A 27,150-nucleotide genomic window follows, 5' to 3' on the forward strand; every position below is an offset into this window, starting at 1 on the left:
CGACATCGCTCGTCCTTTTCCCCTCGCTCGTTATTAATCAATGGATTCAGTTATATATTTTTGCTCGAAACAACTACAATAATTTTGTGTTGTAATAATGATTGTTTATTCCCAAATTATAATAGATTTATGGAAGCTGAATATATTTCAGAGATAAAACGTAAGGTTTATTTAAAGCTCAGCGTTAAATCAAACATTTCATTTAAAATTTGTCGTGAACAGCGCTTGTGGCGAACGTTTAGGAAACGTCAGGATTTCAAGATACTAAACGCATAAACAGATAAATAAAAAAAATGCGTTATTAACATCTTTTTCGTGATTCTTGCTTTAATGGCCAACGCGAAGATAATACGGACGCGCAGAAGAATGCTCATAAAAAATATGGTCCGCAAAACTCGCTGTCCGCCAACGGCATTACTAAAATAATTACGTCGCGATATGTGCGTTCACATATATTGCTCGCAGATTGCCTCAACCCTCTATCTCTTCAACCACTTTAACTTTTTTGAAATCACGCGCCGGCATAGCACGCAAAAAAGCACGTTATTACAAAAACTTGCCTTAAATTCAATGATAAGGAACAAGTGAGCATCGACACGACAGCCTGGAAGAAAGGAGAGGTTCGCGCGGGGGAGGGGTATCGGCCGTGGCAAATTGTCGACAAGTCATCGTACCGAGAACGACGAGATGTTTCGCGAATACGTCGAAGTTATCGAACGCCTAATGGCGAGGCTGAGCCGCCGGCGGCGGCGACGGTAATAAAAAGTCAAAGCTGCCGATGCGCAAGAGACTCTTTGCTAATGTAGCGGCCGTGCATAATTTTCGACAACAAGAGCACGAAGAAATAGCCGAGCACCTGCCCCGCCGACGTACAGAAAGGATTATTTATTGCACGATTGTAAATCTATGAATTCATCGAATACATCGAGTTTTAGTTTATTGATAAATAACATGAGCAATTTGGAAGCAAATTTAACAAATTAGTTCCATAACTCAAAGCGTCTTTTATAAAAGATAAGTTTTCAAAAGTTTCGTAATTTATAGGATGTGTGCGCTGAATGCTTACAGCTATATTTACGAATGCTCGGATGTGAAAGGCGAACCGTTCGAGATCCAAATGGTTTTTACGACGATAACCGCGCTGGGTTTAATAAATCCGTACTGACAATTTAATGTCTCTATTGTGGCCGCGACAGTCGGCGGTACCGACAACTGCGCTTGATTAGGTTAATACGAAAGGGGACCAGATTTCTTCGCTTCCGCCCTTTAAATTCAATTACTGGCCGGGTGCTCGGTCACTTAAAACATCATATATCAGTTTTGTCTGGAGGAAGTAGGATCCGTGATAGAGTGACCCGACCAATTGCCTTCAGAAGCAAAGATACAAGGCAGAGCGTTTGATTCATACAAATTTTTCGTCTCGTTAAAGAATAATTACCCTCGCCTCGCGCCACGATGATTAATGCCTCGAACCGTTAATCCTCGGCACTTGTTCGCGGCGTTTAATACAGAGCGGAAGATGCCACTTCATAAATTATCAATTAAACAAACGATTTACTACGTTAAATATAACAAATAGTTTGTAAATTAAGAAGTGAGTTGTTAAAGAAAAATATAAATACGGTATATATTAATAATTGAAGACTTTCGTAAAATTTGATACTTAGCTTTGCTCCAGAACAAATTAATAGTAAAATAATTCACAACAAGAATAATTGCCTTTTGAGCATATTAATGTCAGACTTCCGAACTGCACATTTCGAAGACGAAATTATTCGAGGGCGACTTACGCGGTGCACCGAGTACGGGGCACCCTACCGTCGTTTGGAGACAATGGGCTCCGCTTCAGTGCCACGACGGTCAATGAATTGATATCGTTATTGTAACAACATAATAGACATATTTTCTTATTGAGATTGCAGCCTCACATATGTATATACATGTGACATGCACGCCAAGCCGCGGACCGTCTTTATGAATGTATTCATTCATGCGAGGCGATTGGTATGTGTGGAGATGCGCGTTATATAACCAATACAACGCCGGCGAACACGTAAGGCTAAGGACCCCGTCTTCCACGTGTGGATAGATCTCAAGGAGACCGCCGTCATCGCTGGATTACGAACAGGTAGCTACATTAATGTTTTTTTATGTGTTCTATGCGTTCCGTCCGATTTTTGTTCGGCTTTATTTTTGACCCAGAAAAAGCACGAGTCTGGAATGATAATTTTACGTCGGTTCCGTGAATCGAGCACTCTAAACCAACTCGTGCGATTAAATTGAAATCCCAAAATCGTCATAATTGAGTCATTAAACCACCCACGGATTGCGCTTTGTCACTTGATCAAATTGATTCGGCGCTGGATCTCTAATGAAGAGTTATTTCGCGGAAATGAGGTCTACAGAAATTATTTCGCTGTAATCTCGTTCGGCAACGAAATTGCACGTTGTTTAATAACATCTTTGCAACGTAGATGCTGTTAGACTTGGAAGTTAAAATATTATAGAACTAACAAAAGATTTTTGTTTAATTCATAATCAATTGTCGCGAATATTATACCAGGTATATATCATCTCCAAATTCACGAATGTCCTTTCAATTTTCTGATTAATTTGGAGTCCATTTCTTCTCAGCAAAAAAATCGAGGTATCAATAATTTCCAAGTGAAAAAACTTTTTATGAATTAAACTTTGGAGGCAAATAAACAACACAACTACGTTCTTCAGTTAATTGTTAAAATGGACTTTAATTAAGAATTTTAATTTGAAGCTTAACTAACAAGATGTACGAAAATAGTTTAAAGATATATGAAGAGAGTTGAAAATTAGAAAGATGCGATAAATAATAAATAGCTTCACTTAGTGCTAAATCGACTTGAAAGGACATTCAGAAATTTTCTGATATTCCATATTCGTGTACTTTCTTTTGAGCATATATTTGATGTAAAATCCGCGCGAAGAAACTCGCAGCCATCAATGAGCAGGAGTGTTAATTTCCTCTTACCTTTGATTCGTGTAGCGAGCTATTCGCGCTATGTACTGTACCGATTAGATGTCGGATCCTTGTTCGTTTTGCGCACGTGACGGCGTTGTGAGACCGCGATTACAATGTGTCCTCCGCACGTGTGCATAATTAGCGTGTCATTTATCGTGACCGTTGTGACTCGAGTATAGAGGCGGTCTCGTATGATCAGCCAAGGTCGCTCCTCGGTCCACGAGCCATTCAACGTCGTTTTACGTCGCCTTACAACGTAATTCAACGTTATCGTGTATTTAACCGCGGCACGTGTCATGCGATTCTGGTATTCAGCAATTACTCGCTATAATTGTCACACACAAATAGTTTATTCTCTTGTATCATATTTTTTTATTCTCTTCAATCGGAATATTTAAATCAGCAAAACATTTAGCCGAAATTATGGTCTATCTAAATTTTGATAACTGCTGTGAACATTTTTTTTTTTCTTTTTAAATTTAGTATTTATTTCATATGTATTATAATTTATATGTTTACGCGATTTAAAATGACAGACGTCTGATTTTTCCCATCCCGATTGATAGCAACGTGTCCATTGCGCGGACATTCGCGGCTTTGCGCCGATCTGATTCATCCGTTAATTCCATTCAGCCGACGCTGCTACACGCGCGAAATTCTCTCGCGCGCGTGAGGACGTACTCGACCCCGGATAACGACTTAATAAACCGACGGTGGCTGCCGGTATGTGCAGGGGGGGGGGGGAGGACAAACGGGGCTACACTATAGCCGCTACAGTCGCAGAGTGCAGGCGGATGCGAGCACGTGGAGCGGCGCGGGGGCGATAGTCAGGTGCGTCGCGTGCCCCTCACCTCCGTCACGTAGGCTAGCTCGTGCTTTGTTTTGAGAAGGCTTAAGAGCGCCCGTTCCCACGCTTCCGCGCGCGCCGCGTTCTCTCCTCCCGTGCTTCGTGTCAAAATTCGTATTCGAGATACGGTAAATTCCCGATTATCTCTTCCGTCCACTTAAAATTTTGATCGCAAGCTAAGATTTATTGCCGACGACCGCCGCAGTCTAATCACGCGCGAAGTCTAGAACGATGCGATATATCCGTGACGATTAGAAATCGGTCTTTTGAAACTCTTCTTGCACTGTAAAATGTTTAACGATATATGTATATTACGATTATTATATTAAATCAGCGCTGAGACGTCAAAAACTTTTTTATTCTAATCCAGCGATGGAATCTGTTTGTTATACTATTATTATATAATTCTATTTAACTTTATGTGTAAAATTTATAATACAAAACGTGATGTTTCGTACAATTTTATTCGATTTTATGTTGAACTTATGCAATTAACAATCCTTTGTATTCATCAAAAACGACGGATTATTCGGACCCTGAATATCCGCGATGCGCGCGCAGTAGTCACAGATCAATGCGCTAGATAGACCGCAGTAGTGCGAGATGCGGATTTTGCGTACGGCTGTACGCGCGATTCACCGCGCACGCCGCGCTCGTGCGACGCGGCACGCTTTCCTTCGCACGACGCGGCACGCTCGTACATACAGATTGGGGACTATTGTTTCAGCATTACAATAATCTCGGTCGTGACTCCTTCCTCGTTGCTACGCCTTTCCGCCTCTCCCTCTCTCACTCATTCCTTCTCTTTTCGACGCTTAGACGAGCCATTCTACGAGTTCTTTCGCTCCCGCTTACGCGTTGACGTACGCGCGCGATTACGAAGCTGCGCATAGAGAAGCCGGACGCTCCTACAAATCGCGATGGACTTGCCACATACTTTCACGCCGCGTGTACGCTCGTAAATCCGCCGCCTCCTTTTCCTGGCCGACGAATATTGTCACGCGCCTCATTCCCATACAATAGACATAAAGCTGCACCCTCTCTGCCGTTAATTTTGCGAAATAAAAATAAAGTTCCACTACCTGACAGCTGAATTTCTGACAAATTTTATTTTAATAAAATAAATTAACTATAATTAATTTTAATTAGTTTCTTTAGTCAAAAAATAAGTAGCCTTCTGTCTCTAATTTTATGCTAATGTGAACTATGAAATGAAAATATTGTGCAAAAAGGATTTGAAATTGCAAAACTGAAAGATACAAGTTTCTGTAATTATTTCAATTTCAGATCTGTCGAATTTAATCAAATTTCAGGAAGTCGAGAGTCGCGTACAAAAGCGCGGGGCGTCACCGTAATTTCGGGGCCCTTCTTCACAAAATCAGGGGTACCGTGATATTAGAGCGTGTACTGGCACGCAGCGCGCGCGTGTGCGGTGCCTAGAGGATTCCTACACAGTTTTTCGTTCGGTTCCCACGGCTGGGGTGCGTCAGGTGGCTAGCGCGGGGTTGCGCGCAACACCCCCCCTTTCTTCACCCCTCAAAATAGATGTAAACCCCGCCGAGAGAAATCCCGCGCGGCTCCGCCCCAGCCACACATTTTCGGCACGCATGTTGCACGGCGCGTGTGTATTCGTGGAGAGGAATGCCACCCCGGCCCTACCTACTCGCCTACCTTCGCTATTCTTCGCGATTCACGAAAGCGACTCCTCATCGTTGACCCGGACGACAATCCATAGAAATAGATGAATCGATCGATGAATTGCGGCATTGTTGCGCTGCTGAAAAGCGTCGAGAATTTGAAAATCGCTTCTTACTACTTAAGTCTTTTCTTACTTTATTCACTTCTATTCAATTTTAAATTTTATTTAATTTTAAGCTTTTTTTAATTCAAGTTTTTTTGTTTCAATTCTTAATATATATTTATTGCTATATATACATGCGCAATATCATAACACGCAGCTTTTTACGACAAGTCGAGTAAAAATATACAGATACCGGTCGCAACGTTCGGCGAATTTATTGGGTTGTTGTACGAATTTTTTGCGCGCGCACAACCGTCCATGCTCTGGGCATCATGCCGAACGATCGCGAGTGTATTTTTCTTTCAGACAGACATTTCGGCGTTCGCAGACATGTTTTTGCCAGACGGAGCGAGCCCGCGCGTGTTCCGCGCCGACGCGGGGGAGCCGTTCCCACGAGAGTTCAGAAAATAACCGCCGCAATCGTGCAACCGGGTTTTGCCCGCGACGTCGTTTTGTTCCTGCGAATGTTTCGTCTTCAGCAGCCTCTCTCGTGACGTCACTGACCCAATTTCGTGCACGCCAGCGGCCACCTCCGTGTTCCGAAATCCTGTTAAACCAGCCACCACCCGATGTTTGGATCTTTCTCCCTTTTGTACTCCACGGTGTTTTATGAGTATTCTCGCGCGCGGAAATAATGGACGAGCTGCAGCCGTCGTTCACACAAATACCTTAACTTTTCACGAAAAATAAATCCTCCAATATGCGTATATTTTGTCGTATATACCTACTTCCGTAAATAACAGTGAGATCCGAAATCCGAGATTTCCGCTGGGAGAACGCTATTTCTAACGCCGACTTCATTACTGACGATCCGACAAGACACACTTTCCGGTGGCGGGCAAAAAGCGCAAGGGAACGTTACGAACGGCGGCATCCGTTGTCGTCCGTGATTACATCGCAGCCCGCTATATCCCGCCGTTGCCGCGGCGGAGGAAGGAGGATAGGTGAATCGGATCGGATCGGCGACCGCGCACGGGAATCCTTCCCACGTCGCCGTCGGCGTCGTCGTCGTCGTCGAAACGTGCTGAAAGCGTGCTGCTCGCGTGGCCGTTACACGAGGGCGACAAAGAGAGGGAAAAAGAGGGAAGAGCGGACACGACTGTGTGGGCCCGACCGATCTTTTTCTCACGGGGCCCGGCTTCGTCAGGTGCGCGCAGGACCTCCTTCAGGAAATACAACGGTTCCTTACAAGGATTCGCGACTTCTGCCTTCCCACGCTCCTCCAGTTGTAACGGCCAGATTCGAGTCCCTTCCTCCTCCTCCGTCCCGTCCTTACCCCGCTTCGTCGTCTTTTTTTCTTTCTTTCTTTCTTTTTTTTTTTGCGCGTGACGAACAGCTTCGGAGCTGTTCGAGATGATCGAGACGGCGCGCGGAACGACCGTTCCGATAAGTGCACGCCTGTATGCAAATAATTGTAGGGTGGTGGCATTCTCTCGGTTAAAGGCATTTCTCCGCTCGGCAAAAAAGTCCCGATCGCGCGAAAGGACGAAGTGCGTGACGAAGCTGTCTCCCGCGACGCGACTTGCATGCGGCGGCGTTCGCGAACCATTCGCTTTTAATTAGGGTTTACGCTTTTATTCGCGTTTGCACGATGTTTTGCAAATGTGCGCGCGTTGCGCAAGCCGGGAATTTACGTCCGTGCGAGAAAAAGCCGAGAGCCATCTCGGGATACACGGCGGGGAAAACAAAATAAACGAGTAATTAAAAGCGCTCTCATCGATTGAGAAAAAGCGCGGGCGCGGTTATTCGCCCGTCGATCGATCGCGATCCGACTCTCACTTCTGGAACAAATCAACATACAACACTGCGGATCACAAAAACGCGGATCGATTCGGTCGAGAGAGCGCTCGATACAGGCTCGTGGCACTTTATTTGCCATCAACTTCTACTACCAAAGCGAAACCGTTCCAGTCTGCCGATCGCCGAAGCCGAGATCCTCGAGGAGAACCCGGGGATATTTCAGGATCGTGTCTGTCGTGCGTCCTCTCATTGTGATCCATGGGAAGAATCCCACCGTGACGTTGGCTCCTCGGCGACTTTTCGCATCTGATCCAGGAGCAAAAGTCGCCACGTGACCGGACGACACGCATTTCGCTCCACGAAAATGTAACTTCGCATCGCCGCGAGCGTGAGAATTCGCCGAATTCTCAATTGCTTCAAGAAATTCGACTGATGAATGGATGAACGTTCGTTCCGCTTGTCGGCCCATACGACCGACACGCTTCTGGGCCCATTAGCGCGGGTACTTTTAGTATTTTTTTAGGATTTTTTTCTGTAATGTATTAATAAGACCAAGTTTTCGAAAGCAATTGATTGATAGCGAAGATTTACCGGAATATTATTGCATATTTCGCAAATTTAAATTAATATTTTTATTAAAAGTTTGTAGAATTTTTGGACTGATAGATAGTTTAAAATTTGAAGATTGAAGATTTTGGATATTTATTAATCTAAAGACTTTTTGCATCTATATAAATCTTACGTAAAATTTTTCAATGAAACTATCGCGTTTCTACACAAAAGTTTTCGCGTAATTTAAGGGGCGTAATTTTACAGCGCCCACCGTAATTGCTCGATGAGGCAAGCGGGTAAGTACGTCGTTCGATTGATTGCCGGCCGTACTCGAAAATTATATAGCGTTTATTGTCGAAATATCCCCAGGACGCGTTTCATCTATTTACATAAGACTTGCGATACCGCCTCTCGCTTGCCAAAATCGTCGGTTAGCAGCTAAAATGCATAAACGATGCGCAACGCGCGAGCAAATTTTACGTTCCGCGCGAGACGAACCATGTATTATCGGAGACTTTTTCCCTTCCTTTTTTTCTGAAAACAGGAAGTATGTCGGCCGTAATCTTCTGTATTATGAGGATCGTGAGAGCCGATCCAAGGTGACGGACGAGCACCCGAGTAATCGAGAAAGAGATCTCGAGCACACACAGCGAGCAAAACCGCGCGACCACGTGTCAGTCATGCCGCTCCCGCGCGGCGGGGAGAAACAGGTTTCCCGAACAGTCCGCGCGTGTGAAGCGGGTGGAATTTCTGAATTTCGTATCTCAAACTTCTATCTAGCATCGCGAGTGTGAAGCGGGTGGAATTTTTGAACTCCGTATCTCAAACTTCTATCTAGCATCTCGCGAGTGCGGCGAAGAGGCGCTTTTAATCGATGCCATAATAAACGCGGCGAGATCAGTCGCGCTGTTCGAAAAAAAGTTATATCTCGAAAATTATAGTCTATACGAAACAATCTTCCAGTGACGGCGCAAGGTGCGATAGCTAATTTAGAAAATTAATTAGGGAAATAATTGGCGCGATTGAGATTTACCGATGCTCTCTTACGACGACTTATCAGATAAAGACCAGTCGCTTTTACGGCTTAATGTCGCACGCGTAATTATGTTTTTGCGTCGGACAGGAATTAGATTGAATTGCAACAGCCACATGTGAGTCTGGAAAAATCTCCATCCACGCGTCCGCCACGCTTCGGGCGCGTCCCGCCGCCGCCACCACCACCGCCGCCGCCACGATCGTTAGCAGACGTCTCGAATCGTCGGTTAGACAGCGGATCGACCTTAGACGACCGGAGCCCTACGGATCGTGCGTCTCGTGGGAACGGAACGGCCGCGTCGGCGCTGAAGCGTTTCAGGAAGCTCTTGGTGTTACGCTCCCGCGATCACCAAGCGAAGAGCGCGAGCGGGGCTTCTTCAGCGTTCCGCGCCGCCGTCTCGGCGACTCCCCCTTACGCTCTGAATCGCTTCGACGACGACGCCCACGTTCCAATCGGCATCCTCATCGCCGAGGAAAATGGGGACGCGTCGTGCACAGCGGGTTCCCGCGCGAGCGAGCGAGCGAGTCGCGTGGACGGGCCCCGTAATTACGTGCGATACGTGATGTTGGCAAATTAAAATTCCCAGTTAATACATGTATCTCCTCGCGAGACATGTCGAACACCAGGCGCATGCAAACTTGGATCTTTTGCATATATTTATAGGAACAAATTATAATAATTGAGTGGAACAGACATCGGCGGCAGACATCGTTTCGCTCATTTCGAGAAACAGAAGAAAAATTTATGAAAGTACTTGTTATGAAATCCAAGTACTTGTTGTAGCAGGTGCTTTATGGGGTTCTGTAAAGAAAGAGAGAGTTTTATTCTGTAAAATCTCAAGACCAATTTTTTTAATAATATTTATCTCTTTTTTTGGTTATTTAATATTATAATTTGCATCATTATCTTGTCGAATGATTTATTTACATATAGTGGTGAAAATGCAATTTGCAATATTAAAAAAATGATTTTTTTTTTATTGTTTGATGTTTGGAAACTCGCCTTTTTAATTGATGGATTCTCTCTCTTTCTCTGATAAATTTACAATCGATAGATATTTATGTTGCAAATTCATCAGAGAATGTCATTTTAAAAGGACGCGAGTTTTGACACATTCGATACTAAATCTTGATATTGCTTTTTACTTTTTTAATTTTTACTAATCTATTTTTGCTACCGGAATCCAAGAGCCGTTTCGCGAAATACAAGGCGGACAAAGAAGATAAAATGATTTATCGCGACAATACTTCGCTCGTAATGAGATTTTTCGAGATAAAGAAACATTTTGTATTGAAATATATTGAATAATATTAAAATACAATATATATCGGCCGGTTAATTTGCGGCGGTATCACGAACGATCAGTAACTAAATTACCCTCCATCCTGCAACAATAATGACAGTGGACGGGCGATGCAATTAAGCGGGTTAGCGCTCCGCGCAGAAACCCGCACGTAAATCCGCCTGATCGGCGGTGTCGGTCGGCTGCAATTTGTAAAGACGAAACACGCCCACCGTGCTATTAAGCTCGATCGAGCCGAGGTGTATCGGCTCGCGATCGGCTTCGCGCTCGGCTCTCCGGCTACTTCGTATCGCGTGTAACATTGACAGCAAATTATTCCGCGTTACAAACCGATTACAACGTAATGGAATGTGTGACAAGTCCAGGGCGAAACTTTCACCTGCGAAAGTCACTTATTTTTAACGAAGGCCGACGGGTGCGTCGCAACAATCGTGATATGTCATGACTGTTCTTCGGAAACGTGCGATTTTTTTTTTTTCAAATCACGTGCAACCATCGAGGTGAAATGTTTAAATCTTTACTACACATCAAGGAATAATGATAATAATAAAAAGCGTTATATTAAAAAATAAAGAAGTTTCAGAATAAAATTGCAAAATAAATTTTTATCAATTGTCCAATTTGCAAATTGCGTTGCGATATATGTAGATAAATTATTTTATAATGTAAGGTTTATGTACCGAATAATACAGAATATCTCACTTGAAATTTCAAGCGCAAAAAACACGAACATGCAACTTCTTCGCTGCGTCTAAAAACTGGGGTCGGTTTAACCCCGCTTGCGCATCCGAAGGTTAATCCATACTTGCGCTGTATCTTCGGCGTACTTCGTAATTTGCGCGCTTGATTGATTTCTTATCGTGCGTTGCGTGCGTGCGTGCGTGCCCTGCCAATTGCACGCGAGCGCATCATAGCGCGATCCGCGCGGATGCAAGGAGGCGTCGTTAGCGTTGACGCGCGCGATATCGCGAGGCGTGTGTTTTCGCGACCGGTTAGGTTGCGTCGTCAGGAACTCTCTGCGAGTTTGCACGAGGCGGCAGCGGGATGTCTTTGTCGGGGCGGCGTGATTTCGCCGGAAATGACCGCCGGCGCAGCGGGGACTGCCACGCGATGTTTGTTTCAGTAATATCCAGGAAACGCGCGCGATAAATGGCAGGTAGCAAAAATGATGGAAAAAAGTTCAGTTTTCCTTCTCATTATAGGCTTGATGCGTAGAATTGTGTATCAAGTGTGTAGAATTTTGTCATTTTTATGGAGATAAAATATTTTATTGTAGCACGCAATAGAGAGCAACGAAGCAAATGATTTGCCGAATGAAAAGACCAAAAATTGGAATTAAATTTTAAATATAAAAATGTGATTATTTTTATCGAGATAAAAAGTATTTTATTACAGCTTGTAAATAATTAGCCGATTAAATGGGAAAAAATCGAAATCAAATTCGAGATGGGAAACTTACGGCTGTGCAGGAAATAGATTCGATGACATTGATGTGTGTTCAAGGTTTTATACTCTCAATGATTCCATACATTAACGAGACAGCTGACACTACAGTCAGTCGTACTTACATAACCACGCGCATACGCGTTGATCGCGCAATAAAATCTCACTGTAAAACCAAAGTCTGAACAAATTTTACGCCAAGATCCCAATCGCGCAGAGGTAATATATTACATAAGGGAATGAGTTTATTCCAATTAATTTCTCCCGCTTTCACGAGGTATTTCCGCGAAGAGGCCATTTATACGAGTTCGCCGTTTCTCCGTCGCGGATGATTCATCCGCCGAGATGACGGGGATCGGGAGCCGAGCCATGTAAATTCGCCTTAAGCGAACCATTCATCGGCAGCTGTCCGATGGACCGGCGAATTCGGCGCGTCCGAGAGCGAGGCCGCGCCAATTCCGCAATAACCGAATGACTCCATCGCCGGGCCCGGGGCCGCCGTTGCGGAATCCCTTCCCCCCCCCTCTCTCTCTCTCTCTCTCTCTTTTTCGTCCACCCTACTGCCACCTGCTATCGGTTTCCCGTTGGTCGAGAAGCCGGAGCGAGATTCCCACGATCACGGGGCACCTGCGCTCATTCAAACGGCGATTCCCGCGATAGACGCTCATGAATATTTACCGGGCAACAATGAGACGGGATTTAGCCGATAGAGGAGACACGGCTTATATCCGGCTTATACCCCGAGCCCTTCCGATCTCCCCCCCTTCTCGCACCCTTGCTTTCACCACCCCCTACAACGGTCTTCCCGCCTCTCTCCCGGGCGGCTCGCGTGGTGGCTCGTGCGTACACGAGCGCGCGTTCATTCACGAACGGCCGCGGCTCATTGTGCCGCTCCACAACTGTGTCCAGTGTACCTTTGATTCCCGATAATTTCGCATTCGTGAATGAGAAAAAAGGGTGGCCGAGGTACGAGCCGGAGTGAATCGGTCGAGACCCCCGGGCGAAACTGCGGGGCGATAGGCGACGGGGGTTCCATTCATTTCTCCGAAAGAGGAAATACCGGCGCGTACGATTGCACGTGTTTCACGACGCGTTACGAGAAACGCCTCGCTGCGACCGATCGCGGCTGGACCGGAAATTGAAATTTTGCGTGTGGGTATGCCGGCGCGTCCCGGCGAAACGATCGCTCTCCCATGGAAGCCGCTTCGTCGCCTGGAGCCGACGAGTTTCGACTATCGAAATTTATTGTACGAATACCGAACGGCGGAGAATACCTGTTACACATCTCATTGTAATTTTAGCACTCGTATTAACGCTACTGTTGATGCACAAGGTATTTACTTCGCAATCTTTCACCCACCATAGATATTTATCTCACTTGTTTATTATTATTTATTTATTCTCGCTGCGTGAGGGATTGTATGTAAATTGACGTAATCGTATGTTTAAAAAAATGTAAAGTCGAGTCCGTGAGAACGGAGATGTTATTATTGCAATTAAAATCCCTCTCGTATTAATATTGCCGTAAATTACGCTAACACAAATAAGGCACATAAATTGCCGTAAATTGCACGAAACATGGCACAGCATGCGCGGAGCGTACATCGACGAATTTATCGACGCTTTTAATAGCGTAGCGATAATATATGCGACTCTTTTTGCGTGCAAATTTCTGCGTGCCTGCAGTTAAGAGAGAAATGATTTTCGGAAGTCGGTCTAATTTAAAAGATGCGATCGATTTCTCAGAGAAGGCATTATCGCCGCAGAATATGTATATTTATGCGTGTCCGTTTCGGCAACCGAATCCCTAATTAAGACAGGAAATTAATCGGCATGGACGACAGTGTTCGCGCATTCCATTATAACAATATTTCGGCAAACTTGCACCACGATGATCATTAATACGTTCGTTAATTCGCTTTCTCCTGCGGTCTTCAATTATCAGGAGCTTCTACAGAGAGCGCAGCGGTTTTTAATAGACTTCTTATCCCGTAATTTGCATTCAGACCACGCGTCAATTAAATCCAGCAGCCGTACAGCAGAGACGACACAAATAAACATGTTAAATTGAAATTTAAGATTCTATCTGCGTTTTTCTGTACCTTATAAATTTCTATCGATTAGTCGCTAAATGTCCACACTTGGAGCATCGGTTTTTTAATCCCGAGCCGATATTTATTCCGCGATATTTACGAAAGCCATTTGTAGTGGAACGTAAAAACCATCTAATACTTTAATGTATCAAAAATCGAGGCTAATTGCGCTTAATTACCGAATTAAGTTAAAGCAACCTGCTGCCGATTAATTTCCAATTTATTTCGGAACTCGCTAGTGGAAGAAACAATTTAGATAAAATATCGCTTCCGTTGAGATAATCGCAAGATATCGCATTTTGTTAAATATCACCTCACATTTCCTCTTTTTCTCTCTTTCTTTTCGTCTCTCAACACTGTCCATCTATATTTTTCTCAAAAAATTGTCAACGTAATAAAATAAAAATAATTATTACAGTTTTTTTCGAGTACAGCACATTTCCGCGTCTGTCACATATTTGAAATATCATATCGCGAGAGCTTTCTATTATCAGTAACGATACGTTTCCTAGCCGCTCGACATTTACGAGGCACTCGTCCCGCGTTCAGAAAATCCGGCGGCGGTGCTAGACGCGTGCTTGGCGCGGCATCCACACGCGTGTCACGGCGGCGCGCACACGGCCACGGAAAGCAAGGAGGGAGAAGGTGCCGAAGAGCGGCCGGATAACGCGGAGAGCGGCAGCAGCGATGACGAGCGGGGAGGACGGGGGGGCGGGAGGGCAGGAGGGAGAAGCAGGAGGAAGCGAGCAAAAGGGGGCCCCTTTCGTCGGAGGCTACCGTGAGAACGAGGCGAGGCATCGCGTCCCACACGGGCCCTTCAGCCGGCACGGGGCCCCGACTGAACAGAGACCGCAACAACTCAGGAGCCCCCGGGCCGCGCTGGGCCCGTGCTCGCGACAGAGACAACGACAGGCGCGAGCCTCACACGCGACTCGCACACGTCCGTGCCGCTCGAGCCGTGAACACAAACCGCGTTTTTTTCATCCTCGGCGCTACCTCCTCCTCCTCCTCCTCCTACCTCCTCCTCCTCCTCCTCCTCCTCCACCATCTCCTCCACCGCCACCGCCTCCTCTCGCTGTTGTTGCTGCCGCCGTCGTCGGTCTCCTTCTCGTGTTTCCGTCTCTTTTTCTCTGGGCCCCGCTGCTATCGCGACGGACCCCGCTCGCTTGCGGTGACTTCGCGCTTTTTTTGCGATTCTTTTTTTCTGTTATAATGCGTTCTCTCCTCGCCGGCGCTTCGCGACTATTCGACGGTGGTGACTTCTAGGTGGCAGTTGCACACATGCAAGATATTTATATCTCTAGTTTTGTAACAAAACGTCGTTACGAAGGCAAAGCTCGAAGATTTGCGCAAATTTCTATGCTTATTATGGCTAGACTTTCTTGGACTTTCTGCATTTCAAACGAAATATGATACATGCGAACCTTAGAAGAGGAAGAAAAGCGCATTTTGCTTGTTTTAAAATGTACAAGTGCGACTGAACGAACAGACCTAACGTCTTTGAAGTAGCGAAAATGAATCGTAACAGTATCGAGAATAATTGAGAGTAAATATCATCGCATTTGTCTAAAATGCAGATCTGTCGAAAAATTTCTTATCGAAAATTATGCATAAGAAAGGAAATTACAGAGAGAAATTTAATTTTTTTAAATCAAAAAACCGATTTTTTTGTTCTAAATTGGTCTCGGTTGTTTCTTAAAACCGCATTGGTACATATTAAAAAAAAAAATAGAAATTTTAAAACGAAAATGAAAAAATCGTCAAAAAACACGATTTCCAAAGGTTAATATTAATACATTCTTTCAAGAATGAAATGAGGAAAGTAGATGATAGAACCACAGCATTTCCTGTTGCTAAAATTATGCGGCTGGCGTGCGAATGCCCAGACAGGATTTGGCACGTTCCGTCCCTCTTGGCCAACTTTCGCTTTGTTGTTCTCTCAACACCTCTTATCCAACCGAATATCTCGTTCTCTTGTGAGTAACGCACGGCTGTTTTACCTTTTGACCGGCTTTCACGACGACTTCGCCCGGGCGAAGATTCATTCTTCGGCGATCGCAGGCGTGTCCGTTGCGTTTTCGACCGTTCAACACTTATTGCGCACTTTCTCCACGCATCTTCCTCGCTCTTCGTCCCTCGCCGCCCTTTTCGCCGCCTTATCGGGGATCCCAATTTCTGCGGTGAAGCCCGTGCGAGAAAGGGCGCCCGACGCTCCGGTTCGTGCCGCGAAGCATTACGCGGGGTCTTGGCCTCGCCAATCAACCGCAATAAACCTAAAAAAAGGGGGGCAAGCCGCGCTACCTCTTTTTGCGTGCACGCGAGGAAGACTGCGGCCGCGACTGCAGATCGACGATCGTAAACGGCGGCCGAGCCACGGGGTGCACCACGGATTTTGGTTGCATCACGTGCGTGGGAAATGAGGCTGAGAAACGCGTGGCGGAAGCGACTCGAGGAAGCTGATTTCGCCGGGTGGCGAGTAATCGCTCGTAATTTCGGAAGAACGGGAATGTCTTGGGAGAGAAATTTTGTATCTGCCTAATTTGAGGGCAATAATTATTTGCGTGCGGAGCAAAGGTGCGCCCGGCTTTTGATCCTTTCCAGACTTCCAGAATATTGCATTTCGAAGAAAGTTTAATACCCAGAGATATCCGATTGTGCACGAGAGATCTTCCGTAAGCAAACCTCAGATTCTTCGAATTTTCCTTTATTTAATTTTGATTGTCAAACGATCATTTGATCTACTTGAGTTCGGTTTCTTCTTAGAACAAATTTAATCAATGTTTCATGAATTTTTGATATTTAAACAGCTATTAGCTTTAGATAGCGCAAGATTATCTTGGAACAGAATCTTAATCTACATCTGACGAGACGCCCGCTTCTTCGAGGAAGCTCTTCGTCTTCGATCTCTGCGCGCGGAAGTTTTTATTTATTCCTCTTCATCGATCATCGTGCGCTTCGTGTTCGCCGCACGAGTCTCACAGTTCTCGTGTATCTGTCGGTCGACTGAGCGAGAGGACAAGAGGGAGAGAGATAGAGAGAGTGAGAGGGAATGAGCCGTTCGTCGGTTGAAATACCAAGAAGGAAAACAATAATTAGTTGATGTCACCCGACGTTGAAACCGCCCGTGCAATATCACCGCGCCGTTATCAGACCGCGGTTATCGCCTGTGCCGTATCATCGTGCGGGCCACTACGCGAAGCGTGCGAATGTTTACGATTCGTGTCAGATTTTAATACGTCGGTGGCGTCAATGAAAGAGCACGCCAAAGAAGACGGACGCGTCTGCACGTCTCGTGAATGACAGCGCACCGGATACGATACGTACACATGAACTATCGCCGCGTCGTTGAAAGGAATAGATCGGCGATTATAAGTCTTGAGGGCAAAGACATAGATGAGACACAGCAATGACGCAATAAAGTTATTTTAACAACAAAAATTGCAATTATTTTAGGAGCGCATTTATAGATTTCATAATAATAATTTATATCTGCGTGATGTGTGCAAATTTTTATACGCAAATAACGTAAAATATTCTTCAATATCCTAAAATACGTGATTCCACTAAAATAATCTCTGAATAAATTAAATAAGTTAATAAACAAATAAATCAATATTTAACGTAAATATTTATAGTCAAATTAACTGAGAAGTGAGAGGAGTGTGCATTGCACACTTATTCCTTCGTCGCGCTTACAATTAATCTCTTTGGTATTTCACCCTTCAATTTCGGTGAAGCACATGGCTTGAGAAATTTCCACAACCGCACTTCGACGTGTCAAGTACCGGTCTATCTGTAACAGAAAAGATTCCTCTATCCGTTATCCGTGAGAGAGAGAAGGCTCGTTTAGCGCCGTCTAATCGTCCAGAACGTCGGTCATCTTTATAAAAATTCCTCGCTGACACGGAGCGACGAGGCAGATCCGAAGGGAAGCAAATGCAAATGCAGTCGCGGCGCAGCGCGTCTGCGGTGTGCCCGAGCATCTGGCAGCACTCCGACACACACTCCGTACACACAGAGATAATCTTAATGAGCCGCGTCTTATCGTCTCGAGTGAGACCGCCGCCGAAATCCCGACGACGTGACGCGCCTTTTGAAGCCAACCACAATGGTGTCTTTTCAGCGTCGTCGAGCTGGAACGTCCGATCGACGCTGAAACACGATCGACGCTCATCGATATCGTTCTTAATTGCTGATTATCAAGCGTCACAAGTGTGATGAAGTATTATTAGCGCGAGCGCCGGCTTTATTAAATAATTTATCTTGCGTGCCTGGAGCCTTTTTTTCACAAGCCTGTCCTTTTATTCTTTTACAAATAATTCCTCTATTATTCTCTTCTTATTATCGGTTTATTAATTTTTATCGACGCCTGAAATACGCAGTGTATATATTCGAATTAGTCATCTAAATTCCAGTTCTTCGCCTGCCTCGATACGAGCTGATTAAGAACGGCATTTTTGCACGATGCGAAATCGATGCTGTCTTCATATATTAAGACAACGAGCTTAATGCTAATGAAGAGATAACTACGGCGGGCTACTTTACAATTTAAGCACACGATAATTTTAAAGTCACGGGACCCCAGCCGCCTCATTTAGACTCGCGCTATTATCGCCAATCACGATGTATTTCTTACTGTTGGAATATCTTTGTCGCGTGTACGTTGTTTACGACTCGGTTCTAGATCTATAATAATTAGCAGTATATTGCGACGTGTACGCGACTGATAAAAAAAAACAAACATTATTGCCGTCGTAGTTGATCTGCCGGCGAGGCGGAGGCGATACTTGGAAACGAACGAGGCACGGTGATTGCAGTTCAATACTGAGATTTTATGGAATTACTCGAATCTTACTCGTTCGGAACATTTAGCGTGCGATTACGAGAGTTTGCAAAATTACACAAGAAATTACAAGATGCGGCAGGCAATCGCCGTTTTCTTGCGCCATTTCCCTAATTATAACCCGTGTGCGCGCAATATCTCGCATCTTTCCTTTATTAATGGAATTATAGCGGAAAGGATATTAGGTTTTATCTAAGCACATATGCACACGCATTCAGTAATCGCGGCTTCTCAGTATCTACAGGAAGGAAAAAACATTGACGAGTGTAACACGATCGCGATTACACAGAAGCGCCAAACGTGCCACCGCAGTAATTCCGCTTCATTATCGGCGGATATGTGCTAATGGCATTCTGATTGAACGTTGCTTGCTTTCACTGAATACGATGGCTCGTGTTACCGCGGGCGCATTGCGAACTCGGCACGGTTGCTATATTTTGCAAACAAATTCGACGCGAGCGCTATGGGCGCGCGTGTAAAATTGGTAATCCAATGCCGTTCGCCACGCAGGGCATTAATTATCGTACGCGGTGTATCTTAAACAGTGGCTGTTAACTGCCCTTTATTCGCGGTATATCAATGAACAAACAAGTAAAATTAAAATTAATTTACACTAATAAATGATAATTTTAAAAAATATATATTAATTTTTTTAATTGTTTTTCACAATAATTTATGATATAAAAAAATCAAAATATAAAAATTTCCCCGAAATTTAGATTTAAAATAAAAAATTTTTGACGAATTTTGTGAAAAAAATTTGACGCAATTGATTCGACAATATTGATTGTAATTAGTAATTCTCACGACTGTAGACGCTCGTATTTTTGTTAGTCCGGCATCGATACGCGCTGCCGCGCACACACGCTGGTGTGAGTGCAACACAACGAAGCATTTGGAGCGACCTTCCTATCCAAAGTAAAGTAGCTTCTCTTGGAGGGTTCGAAGTTGGGTGAGGGTAGCCTGTGTCGGATTGGCAGCGGAGAGCACCGAGTCAGTTGGTGTAGAGACTTCACCAAGTGCACCCGCCTCTGTGTCTAATGTCAGCCCGTCCCGAGCTGTCAATCGAGGTCGACGCGTCGTCGGTACACACGCGTTATTCGACATTCTATGCATTTAATACATGAAATCATCATAAGATATACATCTTCACGAATCGCGAAGTATAAAATGTCGAGGCGAGACACTGTAAGGCAGATTCCCTTGTAGCAATTGAATTCTGAAGTAAACTAAAAGCATCAGTACACATTTTGCAGCATCCGAATTTATTTATTACTCGATAAATATTGTACGCCAGTGTTCTTAGTGGTTTTTTCATGCTCTAAATGACAATTTTGACGATTACTGACTGCTGTTGGAGTTAATTTTAACAAGGTACATTTTTTATTTAAAATTCTATTATTTCTTTACAAATTTTTTATTTACATTTTTTCCGAATTACATCTTATAAAATCATTTGTTATTTTACGAATAAAGCAATTATTCGCTTTTCTCTGTGAAGAAGTCTATGCACTGAAATTTCTATTACTTACAAATAACATTTTTGTATCGACTTGTAATATCAATTTTAAAAATATATATTTCACACCGTTGTCGAAGTGTGAATGAAATTTCCGGCGTCGACTCTCGCCGGCGCTGTCTGGATTTATTTGATCTGCGGCTTTATAAATCGCATCGAGAGAGAAGAAAGAGAAAGAGAAAACCGATCGTTCGGTTTGCGCTGCCAATAGCGCTTTGCGTGTTTTATTTATCGAATAAGCATGTTGGCTGCTGGCGAGACCGCACTTGATTTTCATCGTATATACTTTATCCGGGGAACTATCCGGTTTGACTGGGTATATTTAGCTTCACCGTCGATTGTGACTGTTTAAAGAGAAGTTATATGTTCAGGTGCTACTTCATTTATTCCCACATGACTAATTATTTGCGTATGCAGCAGACTGTTAAAAAAACGCTTCAGAGGATATGCAATGCTTATTAAACTGAGTTAGTTAGAAGCGATAGAAGCGGTCGCTGCATTTTCTAACGCTCTCGGCTGATATTTACATTTGTTATAGATTATTACGCACTCACAACTGCACTTCAATTCCCACTGATCCGTCTTTCATGTAAATTAGTGACGAACTAGCGCATGTTATCGTGCGATTGTCGTGCTCGCTTTGATCGCTCTTATTTCGCTTCAAGAGCGAGCGTCGAAAATAAAAGTCAGGCCGTAAAAACTAATCTATCGGTCAGCGTATTTTCTCCTTGACAAAACAATTTCTTCATTCTGATATAAGATAAATTTCTTGTTTATTTTCACTTTTATTTTAAAAAGTCCTTTTCATTTACTTTATTTAATTATACATATTCATTATTAGTTTCTTTTTTTTGCAGTTTTTTCGGTTCTTTGTTTTGTGGATTCATGCCTTCTCCACCTGCAATGATGTCGTACGATTACCCTCATCCGGTTTCGAGAACGTACCAATACAAGAAGGTATTGCGACCGATACAATTAAGCATGAATAATTAACTGTAAGCACTGCCTTTTATTTATATAACCACATTACGAGTTGAAAATATTTAATTACAAATAATTATGCGCCGCGTGAAATTAATATTTAATTGCATAAGCAATCCACTGAAAGATTGTGCAACAAGTTCGCGCAGCTGTGCGTTTCAATCCAAGCTGAGGTTCGCACGCGAGTCGCATTATAATTGCTGGCGAGACAGAAGCCCTTTTTTCCGTCAGTCAACTTGATTATTTATCGGTTGTGGTTTGACAACTCTTAATTAACTTTGTGTCATGTGGTAACATTGATACGAACGCCTATAAATAATAATCGCACAGTGCGCGAAGCGTAGATTAGAATATTAATACATAAACATTTCTAAACGCGATAATTAATAATTGTCCTGACCCGCATTCATCACTTCGACATTGTTTAATTTATATCTGCTGTCAACTGCGTTACATTGATACTAATGGAAAAGATTATTTTTACTTATAAACATAATGATGATAATAATATAAAAAATATTATAATAAAATACGATGTGATAATAATTAATTATATAATTCTATATTACGGTCATTATATTTTTAAACACTTTATAAAATATAGTTACGAATAATATTATAAATATTCTTTTTTCTCTCGTAATTATAAATTCCGAAATGTTTGAAAGCCGCTTTGTAACATTTCACTTACGCATGGCAATTTTACTCTTCGCCATACTCGTACCATTCGACGAATCGATAATCGAGCACTCGTCATAATTAGCAAAGCCCATAAACCAAACGCACTTTTATCTCTTGCGCATCAGTAACCGACATTTTATTTTCTCCCGACGAAGACTCGGCACCTGGCGTCGCGCAACATAAATTTCTCTTCTATTCTTTCTCCGAATCGTCGAAGAAATCGCAATCGGTAAAGGAATACGCGCGAGAATATTTTGTTGATCGCTAATTGAGGCTAAATCATCACCCGGCTATCTCGACCGCGGAGCAACAGGGCTTTATTCTCGCGCGCGACGCGTCGCCGTACATTATAAATCGAAGATTTCTTCTGCGTATTAATATGGACATGAAACGATAAAGTGACGATTCGGCGATTATTACTCACATTTCGTCGCGTCCATCGCGACGACGTTCGATTCCCGCCTTCGTATCCCGGCCACGTCGTAAATTAGCATTTTATGTTGTGATTGACGATCAAAAACGCGCACCACGAGATGCAAGATCAAAGTGCGAAAGTATCACCGGGCCGGGCCGGTGCGCGGACCGTCCGAGGCAGCTGTCGCGGCGCTGATTTATTATCGCATATTGATTAATAAAATATAACGTGTGTTCAAATGTGCCAGATAACGAAGCCGCTTTTGGAAAGGAAGAGGCGAGCGCGAATAAACCGTTGTCTCGATGAACTCAAGGATCTCATGGTGGACGCTTTGGAGGTAAGGATATTGATTTTTTTTTTGGCAATTAGCATTTAATTCTTTTAAACATTCAGCACGGCTGTTTAACATCTGCGTAACATAAGAGCGAACAACAACATAACACGCAAAATGAACCTCTCGAGCTGAGAAATAATATAAATATCAGTCTTGTAATTTTAACGCCTGCAATCTTCTCGCAAATGACGATTATCTTTCATTCCTTGATCTTGCGTGCTCTTTTTAAATCGAGATGAATCGTTCAACGGCGTGGAAAAGAAGTGGGAGACGATGTTTCGCTATGCAACAATCTGAGAACCGATACACGGCCTGGTTCAGCGAGCACGTGCTATGCTTTTTTCCTCTCGTGCGGGGAAGGAAACTCGCGTTTCTTGCTCGACTCCACCGGCTCTATTTATGACACCGAGTGGTGCTCCCGCTCACCGCTCTTGCCGCAATTTTACGGATCGCGCCTAGCAGGAAACGCATTCTCCGGCCGCAACTACGCGTGCAGAGGCGATTTTGCTTTTAAATATTCTCAGATCGTGGGAACCCGATGCCCGGCGGTGCACGGGTGTCAACAAAATGATATTCAAATGTGTAGTCATGCGGACCGCGTGACGCACTTTACTGGACGCGACCGCGTAAGTGATATTTAAATATCCTCAATATCGCCGTCTAATCTCCAATGAATTGCACTCCAGCGTCGCGCTCCGCTTGTTATTACGTCGTATGTTCGGCGCTAAATGCAACCGCGCGATTCTCAGCCCGCGATAACGTCGAACGCGATCTTCGAGTCGGATAAATAGAAATGAATATGAGATGGCTCGCTTCGAGCTGACCGCGGGATGCAAATCTAGACACTTTCTGGAGAGCTTGGCTTTCTACCGAAGTAAAATTGAAAATTTTGTGTTATCCCACAAAGAAAAAAGAAACTTGCCACGCTTGATGTGCAAAAATTTATTTTTATTTATTTTTATACATTTCTATATCATTGAATTTTATAGCATTATTCCCATTGACATTAAACGCGAAAGGTTTAGCGGTGACGTGTAGCGTTATACGCGCGAAGTGACGAGACGAGGCTTGACTTTAAAGAATTCTGCCACATCAATAGCGGTGCTTAAACCGAAAGCGCATAAAAGAGCGCTATTACGCGTTTCCCGTACATTACATCTTAAGTGGCATTCCGTACAATGTGCTTCGCCATTGATGGTAATTTGTCGATACCGTCTTTCCGCGCGAAACGATCGTCCCGCCGGCGAGTAATCGCGGCGTGAAACTTACGTTTACACGTCGGCCGCTGCCGACACATTATTCGCTGAATCAGCGTGAAAGGCGCTGTTGTTGATTTCACCATGCTAATTTTCCAACGGCACATTACCCGGTCCGATCGGGCACGTTTCGTACGGCTTTAATGCGCCGCCGACCGGATGCTCTTCTTCTCGCAAAACGTCGAATTGCGAAGCGTAAAGCTTCCACGGATCAGGCCGACGAGCCTTTAGAACCGCTCGTCTTTTTCCCTAATGAGCACTCTGAATCGAATGAAGTATCGAATAAAGTGAACTGTCCTGTAAGCGGCTCGCGGGAGCCGGTAACGATGCTGTTTTTAACAGCAATTTCTTTCAGCCCAAAAAACTCAATGATCTCCTTCGGAATCGTTGCGCGATACTTATTGTTAATGATTGATGATACCATTCACTGATCTAGAAGAAACGAAAGCGTTAACGTGGCAAAGAGGCGTGAAATTGCACGGTCAACAAGCAATTACACTCGAGAAAATATAATGATCGTATCCGCGATTATAACTTAGAAAATGATTGGAAATATAATTAATATGAAATTATCAGAACTAATATTTATTATGTTCTTTGCTTGGTGCGTTGCTTTTTGATAGCTATTTTTTCATTCTTTGATTTTTTTCAAAATCCAAGTTTAATTAAAAAAAAAAAAGCATGATATATTCATAAATTTGATAATATTATAATTCGCAGACCGAAGGCGAGAACATCAGCAAACTGGAAAAGGCGGACATCCTCGAGCTGACAGTGCGTCACCTGCAGAAGCTGCAGGCTTCGCGGTCCTCCGGATTATCGACGACGGTGGCGAACGGCGACGAAATCTCCGCGGAGAGCCGCTGGCAGTCCGGCTTTGGGCATTGCGCGGCGGAGGCCTGCAGATTTCTCTCGTCGCTGCCGGGTGAGGCCGCGGAAAGGCTGGCAAGACACCTCGCAGCTGGTCTTCAAACGAGCCGGCAAACAAATTCATCGGTAATTATCGGTCCGATCTGTAATTAGTGAACGGCGCGGATACGGCGCGCAGCCAAGGGGCGCGGGGTTAATGAGGCGAAAGTTTCGAGATCGCAACATCCGCCGTCGATTGCGGCGCGCACGCTACCGTTCGCGTGCGAAATGGGACTTTTGATTGAGGTGTGCTTTTCGGCGAAGTGTTACGTCGCGCAATTTACCGTACGGCCCGCGACTCGCCGTTGCTAATTGTCGTCGTTTATAGGGTAAAGGATATAGATGCCATGATGAGTCGCCGTGTCGAATTTATGTTGCCGCACAATAGACCTACGAGGCCGCAACCGGCAATTTATCGCAATTATTCTTAATGCGTGTACTTTATTGCCGCCCGCGATTGATGATTAAAAAGTGAAAATTATGGAGGTAGCAATGATTGTTGTAATTAACATTGGTCAATTAATTACGTCTGTTTATAAGCGAATTTATGCATTTTTTTCATCCCGTTTGTGGATCATTACATAATTAATTATCCATCGATGTTGCGTTTTTTTTTGTTACGATTATTATTTTCGGTATTCCTTATTATTCTTACTTTTCTTATAATTATTACATATTTTTGCAATTGTTAAAATTTTAGTTAACAAAAAATTAAGAAATTTACGTGATAATTCCAATATATTAATCCCGTATTATGAAGAAGGAGTAAGCAAAGTCATTTTGCAGTTCTCGCGAACTCTGCTCAAGAAAAGGATATTCCAGCAATCGGGCCGCGGGAATAGCGCGCAAAGATTTATGATCGCGAAGTGTTAACGACCGCCGTAAATGACTACAAAAAACACGTTTCTCTTCAGCCGAAAGTCAACCTGTTGTCGCCTACCCTGGCCAATCTGGATCGCATCGCCAGCGTCGTGGCACCTTGTCCAGTCGGCACCTCTGGCGAAATTGACTCGGCGATACTCACCGCAAGCACGTCGCCGATAAGATCCACGCCTCATGCCGATAAAACTGTCAACGAGACGTGCGATGCGGGCGCATCGACAACAACCATTTCCTTCATACCTCAGACCTCAATATCGCTCGTTAAGGCCGATGAGAAATTAACAGCAAATTGCAGCGCCAAACCGAAGAGTCTGAGGGACCGGCGGCCAACAACCACCACCACGACGACGACGAGGAACAAAACGAACGATCCACAAAACATTAACGCCGATGACGATGAAGAAATCGACGTCGAGCGCGTGGACGAGCGCGACCCGATGTGGAGACCGTGGTAGCGCGCGAATACATTTTACAATAATAAGCGGACGATGAGATGCATTCCTTATACAGACTGTCTCGGAACTTATTTTCATCTGCATGTGTCTTTAAATTTGAAATCGATTTCTTTTCAATGAAAATGCATTGTATATTTACAAGTGGCTAACAGTAACAAAAAAAAAACAGTAATTGAAGTTTATTCTACGGTTAATCGCAAATTTTTATATATTATTTGAGCGATATTTTAATTTAAGAACTAATTAAAAACTGGTGATAAATTTAGTATTGCGTTATAATATTATGTTTAAATATAAAATGTTTTATAATAAATTGTGTTATTATAAAAAAAGGTGAAACATCAGAAACAGCGATAATAAAAGAATTTTTATTCGAGATTAAGTAACTTTGTGAGAGATAATTTTGTTAAAGTTCAATTTGGATTTTTTTCGTATAAAAAATTGTTTCTCCGATATGATTAGTTAAGTATTACTTGCGATAATTTTTGATGACATATATAACTTTATAGATTATTATTATGTTTGTTCGCTAATATTCTCGTTGTATTAAATGCTGGTTGCAATGTATACCATAAATATACCAATAGAAATCGATAAAGAGATTACTGATAAAGTTACGTAATATTAATAATCTTACGTTAATTTTATGTTACTTTGGTACTTGGCTTTAAATCGGTAGATAATAGTTTATTTTTAGATTATTACTTAGACTTGTGATATGTCAAAGTGATTTTTTTTACTGTTCAAATATTTTAAAGAGCAAATAATTAATATCGGCATTTTTACGATCTACAGAAAGAAATGTTGTATTATCTTGTAATCTTGTATTATTATATATATAAAATATATATATAGTAATACATAATAATATCTATATATATAGTAATACATAATAATCTCACGAGAGATTAAATGATATAAGTTTATATAGTTTGCGAAGTTTGTTTCGATAATAACATCGTTACATTAAATGCTGATTGCAATACACTGTGCAGTATTTTCTTCACCTTGCAAATATCGTAAAATAAAATTGAGATTTAATTAAAACTTTTAATTGATTTTTAG

General features: G+C 43.3%; 1 protein-coding gene across 5 annotated transcripts; it reads left to right on the plus strand.

The window, feature by feature from the left end:
• Positions 1 to 113: 113 nt before the first annotated feature.
• LOC105670997 (enhancer of split mgamma protein-like) lies at positions 114 to 27,149 on the plus strand. 5 transcript variants are annotated; one of them, XM_067347981.1, is made up of 5 exons: positions 114 to 2,128; positions 21,030 to 21,129; positions 22,497 to 22,586; positions 24,560 to 24,835; positions 25,663 to 27,149. In XM_067347981.1, the coding sequence occupies exons 2-5, from the start codon at positions 21,058 to 21,060 to the stop codon at positions 26,083 to 26,085; spliced, it is 861 nt and encodes a 286-aa protein (XP_067204082.1). In that variant the 5' UTR covers positions 114 to 2,128; positions 21,030 to 21,057; the 3' UTR covers positions 26,086 to 27,149. The 5 variants fall into 5 exon arrangements, with proteins under 5 accessions (XP_067204082.1, XP_067204081.1, XP_067204080.1 ...); XM_067347980.1 differs by lacking the exon at positions 114 to 2,128 and adding an exon at positions 19,443 to 19,738; XM_067347979.1 differs by lacking the exon at positions 114 to 2,128 and adding an exon at positions 19,444 to 20,027.
• Position 27,150: the final 1 nt, after the last annotated feature.

The sequence above is a fragment of the Linepithema humile genome, chromosome 1, assembly GCF_040581485.1.
Source record: "Linepithema humile isolate Giens D197 chromosome 1, Lhum_UNIL_v1.0, whole genome shotgun sequence".
In the NCBI taxonomy this organism is placed as follows: domain Eukaryota; kingdom Metazoa; phylum Arthropoda; class Insecta; order Hymenoptera; family Formicidae; genus Linepithema; species Linepithema humile.

Excerpts from the sequence above, each read along its gene's own strand:
- LOC105670997 (XM_067347981.1), top strand. The coding sequence starts at position 21,058 with ATGCCTTCTCCACCTGCAATGATGTCGTACGATTACCCTCATCCGGTT. Across the intron at positions 21,130-22,496 it reads GAACGTACCAATACAAGAAG|ATAACGAAGCCGCTTTTGGA; the intron begins GTATTGCGACCG and ends CAAATGTGCCAG. Across the intron at positions 24,836-25,662 it reads GCCGGCAAACAAATTCATCG|CCGAAAGTCAACCTGTTGTC; the intron begins GTAATTATCGGT and ends GTTTCTCTTCAG.